General features: G+C 42.8%; 1 protein-coding gene across 2 annotated transcripts; it reads left to right on the top strand.

Moving 5' to 3' along the window:
* The first annotated feature begins 336 nt into the window (after positions 1 to 336).
* pgrmc2 (progesterone receptor membrane component 2) lies at positions 337 to 7,660 on the top strand. 2 transcript variants are annotated; one of them, XM_024271265.2, is made up of 3 exons: positions 360 to 887; positions 4,036 to 4,191; positions 6,266 to 7,660. In XM_024271265.2, the coding sequence occupies exons 1-3, from the start codon at positions 545 to 547 to the stop codon at positions 6,361 to 6,363; spliced, it is 597 nt and encodes a 198-aa protein (XP_024127033.1). In that variant the 5' UTR covers positions 360 to 544; the 3' UTR covers positions 6,364 to 7,660. The 2 variants fall into 2 exon arrangements, with proteins under 2 accessions (XP_024127041.1, XP_024127033.1); XM_024271273.2 differs by lacking the exon at positions 6,266 to 7,660 and having other exon boundaries at positions 337 to 955; positions 4,036 to 4,174.
* The last annotated feature ends 1,632 nt before the right edge of the window (positions 7,661 to 9,292 follow it).

Here is a 9,292-nt window from a genome sequence, read left to right as displayed (position 1 = left end):
GATGGATGGATGGATGGATGGATGGATGGATGGATGATGGATGGATGGATGGATGGATGGATGATGGATGGATGGATGGATGATAATGGATGCATGTGTGGATGATGGATGGATGGATGGATGGATGGATGGATGGATGAACGGATGGATGGATGGACACTTGTGACTTCAGCATTTTACTTCTACATGTTTTACCAAGAAAGTCGTTAAAAATAACAAAGTTTTGTGAGACTGAAGATTAGTTTTCAATGATATAAAAAGTAATCCGGAATGCGTTACATTTTGGAGGTCACGTGGACAGCACTGCCAGCCGCTTCAGAATAGGCAGTTTTTTGTTCCCCGTTCATAACAACTGTTGGATTTGCATGATGACGTGAAGCCCAATTGAAGATAAATATCGGTTAGGAAGTTGTCTGGGATTAGGTGGTTGCGTGTAACGCAGGAAGTGCGCTTTGTCTGATGAAGTCAACTAGTGTCCTCGTCGTTCCGAGCCGGACGTGAACGCAGCTTCTCGGCAGGGGCGTGTAGGCGCTAACTGTGCAGCATGGCGGACGATGGAGACAGTTCGAGCGGATCAGTTGACACAACAGGCGGGCAGGGGGCAGCGGAGGAGGCGAGCGGGCTCAGCTTAGTCGGGATGCTGCTGAATCTCAGCATTTTGGTTGTGCTCGTGGCGGTCTGCGTGGCGGTGTACCGCCGGTGGAGCAGGCGGCTCGGCGCTGACGCGGCCCATGGCGACGAGGCCTCGGCGCTTCCTAAGATGAGGAGACGGGACTTCACTCTGGAGCAGCTGCGGGAGTACGACGGGGTGCAGAACCCCCGCATTCTCATGGCCGTTAACATGAAAGTGTTCGACGTGACGAGCGGCAAAAAGTTTTACGGTAAAGGTGAGTGTGCAGGCCGTCTGGCGGGTTCTCTGGCGGCGGGAGAGCGGGCGGACTGGCCGCCGCCTGCGGTGAGTGGACCGGGATCAGATTTGGGCGCAAACCGCTTTAGCTTAGCTGGCTTTGTGTTTTTGAATGAGGCGCGAGCTGCTAGCTAGCTAGCAGGACGTCCGTGGAGCCGTTAGCGGGACAGCTCCCGAACCGAACCAGTTCTTGGAGCTTCTCTGGACGCCTTTGGGTCAAAGTTGTCGTTTTTTGTGAGATTTGCTGGTTAGTTTGTTAGCTTGTTTACACCCCGGGGCTGGAGCCACGCCGCGGCGGGACAGTTGGTATCAAACCTGAAGATCACATTACTGCTTTTACTTGGACCTCACACATTCCAAGCCGGGCTCGGTCCGGATAAAGCTCGGCTCATCTGCGACTCAGCAGTTCGTCACACTTGGCGGACCCTCCTGTCAGCTCAGTATAAAACTATAATTATTCAGCGCCGCTCAGTGTCGAGTGTCGCTCCGCGCGACCCGCACACCTGACGGGCGCGCGCGGGCCGTGCGACAGAAAACGGAGTAAAAGGAGAACAAGTTTGAGGGTCAGGAGATAAATCAACCGTGTTTGGTCATTTCGTAAACTTAAGCAGATAGTTTAGTTGAGGGCATGTCCGCGTGTCTCTATGGAGACATGGAAATGAGTTGACATCAAAGCAGACAGTGGTCAGATAATAACAACTCTTCAGGCTCAAAGCTCTGCCGTCCAGAACACGACGAGGTGTTTTAGGTCTTTAGGATGACACAACAGTTCATTTATAAGCAGATTTTAGGACAATATGAGTCGTTTTTTCAGGTTTTGTTGTTTAAAAATCTCTGAACTAGTGCTGCCAAAAACGATTATTTTAATCGTCGACTAATCACTGATCTTTTTTTTTTTTTCAGATTAGTCGACTAATTGGGTCATCCGCAAAGGGTGTAAAGCACACATGTTAACTATCATTAGCTTCAAACTAAATAAAATTAAGATGATTAACTATTCAATAGTTTCTGGGATTAAAACAAGATTAAATCAAGAGGTCGGCATCTGGAAAAAAAACAAAACATTTTTTTTTTCACAAAAAATAAAGTTTTGGTCTCACTGACTGAAATATAACTAGAAAAGTTGCATCACCTACAATAATGCTAGTGTGAATGCTTAATGCTGAAAGGATTCACATTAATGACTGGAGAGATTTACTGAAATTGCAAAAGCTATTTGCAAAATGTTAAATTCACTAAAAGACTGGAAAATGTCATTAAAGAACTATGATAGAGCACTGAAGTTGACCTAAATTTCTGAAAATTTTGTGGTAAAATTTCTTAAAATCCCTAATACATGCCAATTTTGCAAAATAGTATGTTGCTTAAATATGAGCTAAACTCCAAATTATTCCAAGAAACCCCAATAGATCCTGAATTAGCTAAAAATGTTAGCATGTTGCTAAAATATTAGCTAAACTCCAAATTTATTTGAAACTTATTTTAAAAAGATGAAAACATATCCCTTGAAAATATATCTAAAGACTTGTTGCTAATCTACTGAAATTGTTTGCATTTGAAGACTTTCCCATTTATTTCCTATGGGGCATATTTTGCTCAATATTTCAAAACCTAAAATCGCTGAAAGTGTGATTGAGTTTTTACGTGCTGAAAACGTCCTGAAAGAAGAAGCAGAACAATCACTATAGTGTGAATGTTTACTAAGCATTAACACAAAGAAAAGGTGTTTTTTTTTTTTTGTTTTTTTTGTTTTTTGTTTTTTTTTTTTGGCGCTGAACTCTCACAACTTTGTTCAACTTTACTACACTCCGACTCCATAGAATATAAAGTAAGGTTAATCAACTATTAAATTAGTCATCGAGTATTTTAATAGTCGATTAGTGGACTGATCGTGTCAGCCCTGCTCTGTAGCCTCATCCAGGCTCTGCAGGGCTCCCTCTCCGCTGACCTACTGTCTGGACTTCAGACTCGGCATCAACAGCCTGGAGCTTCACAAGTACAGCTCTCATCAGTTCTGACATTTCAGAGAGTTGGTCCAAATCAGTCTCATGCACTGCTGCTGCTCATTGAGGCTTGCATTTCAATATAAGGAAATGATTTTGATGTTCAGACTCTGTTCCTATAAATACTGTCCTTAATCCAGATGCCGTCAAACTTCACGTCCTGCACTTTAACCAGGAAGATGCTTGATAAGATTTGTGCTAAGGCTTATCTAATCTTCCTGTCCGGGTTCTGTTGGGCTTCAGGGAGCCTTCATTTTGAACACACTCTGGTTTTCCTCAATGTTTTTGGAGTAAAGGAAAACAGCAGGAAGCCTAAAGGGCAAAAAGTTTTCACATGAGAGTCAGATGATGCTCGCCTGCCCAGAAGCTCCACCAGAAAGACCAACGTGCAGCAGGTCAAACGTTCTCACGGCTGCACAGATGTCAGAGTCCCAGCAGAAGTCTGGCTCCCAAAGACAGGATTTAAATGAGAAACGTATAAGAGTTCAAGCAGTGACCAGAATAAAAGCAGGAAGTTATATTATTTTTACAAATTTGTTGAGATTTTTGATGTAAAAAACCAAAACGGCTTTCATTGATTGTTGGAAGTATTTCCTGGATGACACGGCGTCGGCCACGTCTGTCCATGTTCCCAGCATGTTGTGCTCAAACATCAGAATCGGGGACTGATGACGCCCCCCTGATGTTTGATGACAGGAAGCTGTCACAATATCAATGTTTGTGTTTTATTTCTATTCCTCCTTTACTGAAACACGTGAGCCTCAAACGCGTGAACATGCTGCTCTGAGACTCCTGGGTCATGGGGGTTCTTCTACGTTCGTCTGACATCTTGAGTGTCGTGAGGAAAGTGCTTAGTCACCGTCACCAGCAGGTCTCAGAAGAAGGCACAGATGTCTGCTTTTACTGCAGCCAGATGTCGTTTATGGAGCCGGCTCGTTGGCTGGAAGGCTTTTAATGCCGAGCAGGTATCTGCATATTTAGGTCAGAGTTTATCACCAAGTGCGGGCTTGTTCCATTGCTGAATCCACAGTCACGCCCCCTCCCCCCGTCATAACGGATTAAGCAATGTGCAGAACCGGCCCATGTTCACGCAGACTCTTTTTTTTTCCCTGCTCTTTTCCTCAGATGGTCCTTACGGGATCTTTGCGGGCCGCGACGCTTCCAGAGGCCTGGCCACCTTCTGCCTGGACAAAGGCTTCCTCAGAGACGAGTACGACGACCTGTCAGACCTCACTGCTGTGCAGATGGAGAGCGTGAGAGAGTGGGAGATGCAGTTCATGGGTACGTTCTGGTTCAGTCCTGTGGTCTGAGCGGACCGCTCACCTTCTACTGAGTCCAGCTGAAAGAAGAAAAACTGGCCATCCTTTAAACTGGACTAGAGCTGCCACGATTAGCCCACTAATCAACGACTAATCGACTCTTAAAATAGTCGACGACTAATTTAATAGTCAATTAGTCATTATATTATATTACAAGGAGTCAGAGTTTAGTAAAGTTGAAAGTTATAACGGCATTCTGATAGCTTTTTGGACTTTTTTGACATTTATTAAGATTTTTTTAGGCTGTTTCTGAGTTTAGCTAATATTTCGGCTATATGATAGCTGTTTTGGCTAATTTAGGGTTTTTTTTTTCAGTTTTTTGGTCAATTTGGCATTTAACTAATATTTTAGCTGGCTATTAACTTCAGGGTTTTCAGCTAATAGCTCCAGCGATTTCAGCTATAAGCTTCAGTGTTTTTAGCTATCAATTTCAGCATCTTCAGCAGTCAAATTCAGCTTACAGCATTCTCACTAGCATTATCGCTGGTAATAATATATATATATATATATATATATATATATATATATATAGTTTTTGGTTAGGTCAAAGCTAATGATGGTTGAGATGTGTGCTTCACATCCAGTTTATCCATGACTTGATTAGTTGGCTAGTTGGAAAAAATAATTGGTGATAGGTCGACTATTCAAATTATCGTTTGTGGCAGCACCAAACTGGACTGTTTCTGCCATGAGTTTGTTTCAAAGTTCTTTGTTCTGATAACAAATTAGGACCTGCAGACGAGTTTTTGTTCATGTCATCCACAGGATATTTTAAGATCTTTTCAGTGAGTTGTCTTTAAGTTCCTTGCTTAGCACACTGTTTTAAACCCAGAGAGCTACACTTAAACAGCTCCTTAAAACAACATGGAGGCAGAATGACCTCAGGAGGACGAAGGTCAGACAGGCTGCTCTAAAGAACTGCAGGTGAATCGTTTTCTGCAGGAACATTCTTCAGAAGCAATCTTCACCTTGCATCACAAACAATCAAGCGTTTAGGAGTTGTTTCAGTTTGAATCTGAGAACTTTCCCTTTCTGTCTCTTTTGGTTTTCTAATCAGTCTCCTCCATGGCATGCTCAAACATTGCCAGCGCTGCCCTGATCGTCTATGATAGAAACTTCAGTCATAGACACACATCTTCATCTAGTTCAGGGTCTGCAACCTGAGGCTCTCCATAGTGGCTCTCTGGCTAAAGACAAATAAAACAATAGTATCTTTTAAGAAAGGGTTATTACATTAGCATTTATTTACTTTAGTTATGTTTATAAATTTGTCTGACCTTAAAGATCAACTGTGTAAAGGTTTTTACATCCCTGCTGACTTGAAGTTTTCTTTGCTCTATACTTCCTCCAGAACATTTCAAATACTAAGAAAAATGTTGGCAAAAAGTCTGATCCTTTATTGGTTTAAAGCACGTATGATCTTCTGCTGTCCACAGCTGCACTGGGAGTATCCGGTCTGACACAACAAGTCTTTTATTTTGAAATGAAATCATACAAACTTTTATTAAACGTAAAAAATAATTTCAAATGCTCAGAAAACTAATTTTTTATGCTTCTGTTTTTATTCATGCCACAGAAGAAGCATAATTCATATTTATTATTAAAACATGCATTGTAATGAATGCACAGGATCAAAATAAGACTTTGTGGCTCCTCCTAAGTTGTGATCAGTAGAAAACAAGACCAGATGTCTTTTTTACTGTTAAAGGCTGCAGACCCTGATCTAAGTGAAAGTGTCCGTTCTAACAGGAAACTGTGGAACTGGAAGGGAACAAAAGCTTTCTTCATTTCCCATTGGTCATAATCCAGGGATTACACTGCACCCAGAGTAGTTCAGCTCAGCTCATTATGGAGGGAAATCTTCCAGCCTTCCTCGGTGTGGATCAACAGTGCTGGTGTGGAGTTATCACACATGTTCAGTTAGAATGTCTGTCCGCTCTTCCAGTCCGTCTGTCAGCTTCACTTTTAGCTTAACGCTGATCAGCAGTCGGGACAGGAACCCGTCTGGTTTTAAGGTCAGCTGTTGTCTGTTTCAGAAAAGTACGATTATGTGGGGAGGTTGCTGAAGCCCGGAGACGAGCCGTCAGAGTACACAGACGAGGAGGACATCAAGGACCACTTGAAACACGACTGAGCTGAACCATCACTCCGACCAAAGCCAGAAGCCCCAACAGCTGCAGCGGACCGCCCCAGAATCCCAGACCTGCTCCTGCCCCGCTCCCGGACTCCTCCCTCTGCTGGATCTGGTGCTGAGGCCTCCCTCCGCTGAGGAGAACCGCCACCAGAACGCGATGAGGAGCCTCGTCTGGGGTGGAGATGGCCCGTGCCAACACTCCCATCTGGAGCAAACCCTCAAATCTTGTAGTCAGGCGTCCGGTTGGGGAACGCGTGGTCGTGGTGGTGTGCAGAGCGCTGGGTGGAGGTCGGTCGGTCGGTGGGGAGAACACAGGTTGGTCTGAGCAGACGGGTGGATCAGGACGGGGAAACAGATTTTATCTTCAGTTTAGTCACATTGCAATCGGCTTCAGACAGCTTATCAATCAATCAATCATCTCCTTCAAAGAGCGCTGCAGCGCGGCCTGACTTGAGGCTGCTGCCGGGCGCCGCGCTCTCCTGTTTGTAGTGGAGGCACTACGAGTTTTCTCTGTTTGTCACCATGTGATTGTATGTGTTGAGTAGCTTAGAGGGCGTGCGGGTGGGCGGGAGGGTTTGCTTTTTATTTTTGGAAGGGTTTGGGGGTCAGAAGTCCCGTTAGAATCTGATCGGCCGAACACACAGCTGATTGGGAGAACAAAGGGAAGGTGATATGGCAGTCCTAATCAATCCGATCAATTGTTTACATGCCTCACAAGCACGCTGCAGTCTGTAGATCCCCGAACATGGTCCAAGTATTAACCGTGCCTTATTTTGGTGGGAGTATCCGTGCTGAGCGGAGGGAGGGATGGTGGTGTCGGTTCTGCCCCAGGCTCGGCTCCCCCGACGTGAAAGAAGGCAAACGTCAGTCCACACGCAGACTGTAACCCCCCCACGTCACAATCTCTGTAAATAACCCCATGAATTACTCAGTGTTACTGCCATATTTATGTAGTGGAGGAACTCCATATACATACGACGCTACGTCTTATCGGCCAAACTTCCCGCTGGTTTTCTGTGTGTTTTCCTTTCAGCCCCCAATCAGAGGAGTGTTGCAAAGTGCTGCAGGGCAGGACCGGGAGCTGCTGTTGCCAGTTTTGTTCGTAGTCATTGCTTTTCCTGTAAATATATTATCATTTTATTAAAGCATGTGCAACCAGAAAGTGAGCCACTGCAAAGTTCCACCCCGTGTATTTAAATGTTGGGTATGAGTGTGTGTGTGTGTGAGCGCACGAGTGTGTTTGTGACAGGCAGGAAGGGATTTGTTCATGCATAATAAATCAGTTTGGTTAATAATAGCAGGAGTCTGGAGTTGATTTACTGGAAACGTTGGTGAAGAGGGTTCTCATCAGAACAGAAACGAGGTTCTGCTGAGCTCGGGTGGATCCAACAACTCACTCCACAGGTTTCTGTGAAGCCAACAGGCTGTAACCTGAGCTGCTTGGGGTAAACTCAGTCCTCTGGAACTGATGAAAACGGTTTAATCAGAAGCTTCAGAAAAAGGAAAACTTCTAAATCGAAGTGAAAAAGGTAGAGCTGAAAATGTCTGAAAGGGTGAGTTGAAACAGCAGGAAATCATAAACTTTCACTTTCCTCCAACATTTCTCACTGAACAAGTCAGCTAACCAGGATACTCCCTCCTCCGTGTTTGTGCATCAGCTCCCTAAACCTTTTAGTTTTAGATCTTTTTACGTGATTAAAACTTAAAACTTTTAAAACGTAATTTTTTCTAATATAAAACAAACACACAGGAATGTCATTCCACAATAAACCAACCTAAATCTTAAATAACTTTCGGTATTTTGTTCTCCATAAAGTATATATTCTGTCAAAAGTGGGATGTTACAACATGAAATTGGGCAGTTTATAATAATAAAATAAAATGATCTGGAGGGCCGGATCTGGCCCCCGGGCCATGACTTTGACACGTGCCTTATATTATTTACAAATGAAGTATTTAATGACAATTCTATGACAAAAGGGTACTTCTCATTTCTTTAAAGATCAGAAATAATACAAGTCTGAAAAACAGAACTTGTCAGCATAAAACTCAAAGTTCATAAATGTGATTATTCACTAATAAAATCTCTCTGTAAGATAAACCACTGCGGCTTTGATCAAAGAAACTAATTTTCTAGTTTGGCCCTAAAGATTCTTCGCTCACGTTCGTGTCTGTCATCTCCTCTGAAAATAAGTAACCGAGCAGTGTCTGCATCTGTGCTTTCATCGCAGGCGAATGAAAAAATGATGGCTGAAGCTATTCATTATAATAATCACTGAATTCATATCATAGTTTGTGGTTTCTCATCTGATCTATAGTCTAGATTGGATCCGATTCCACAATCTAAAATGGATCCAGAACATCTTCATCCAAACTTCCAGCAGTGAGACTCAGAGATAAATATCTGCTACTGAACAGTTCAGCTGAAGGTTTCAGATTCTTGTATTTCTTCAAGATAATAAATTAAATATGTGTACAAACAAACAAGAATGAATGTCAAATCCATTCACATGTTAGTTTGATAAAGTTCAGTCCACTGTTGTTTATCAGAATAATCATTATTAGAACATTCTGTATGGTCACATGACTTTGATCAATTCAAAGACTGGAATGATGGTTGATCACTTTCTGCTGCATCACATGTGTGTTGTCTGCAGTGATGGTCGTTTTTACATTACAGTAAAATAAACTGACTGTGTCTCAAACCACACAATATGTTCCAATATTAGTAATAAATTATTTAATTTTTAAAACAATGTTAGAATGGTTTAGGCCGATTCAATTAACACGGGGGTGTCAAACTTAATCGCACAAAATCCAAAACACATTAAGTTAGAGGCTGAACTTGATAAACATTTATTAAACATTCTGAAACTACATTTTTAAAACTTTAAACTGTCACTTTTTAACATAATAATGAACTAGATAT

The sequence above is a fragment of the Oryzias melastigma genome, linkage group LG22, assembly GCF_002922805.2.
Source record: "Oryzias melastigma strain HK-1 linkage group LG22, ASM292280v2, whole genome shotgun sequence".
NCBI classification, from domain to species: Eukaryota; Metazoa; Chordata; class Actinopteri; order Beloniformes; family Adrianichthyidae; genus Oryzias; species Oryzias melastigma.
Note: the sequence above shows the minus strand (reverse complement) of the source record. Positions and strands in the feature narration are given on the sequence as shown.

Bases quoted from the DNA above. Each gene is read 5' to 3' on its own strand.
- pgrmc2 (XM_024271265.2), top strand. From the start codon at position 545: ATGGCGGACGATGGAGACAGTTCGAGCGGATCAGTTGACACAACAGGC. The intron at 888-4,035 runs GTGAGTGTGCAG...TCTTTTCCTCAG, and splicing joins CAAAAAGTTTTACGGTAAAG to ATGGTCCTTACGGGATCTTT. The intron at 4,192-6,265 runs GTACGTTCTGGT...TGTCTGTTTCAG, and splicing joins GTGGGAGATGCAGTTCATGG to AAAAGTACGATTATGTGGGG.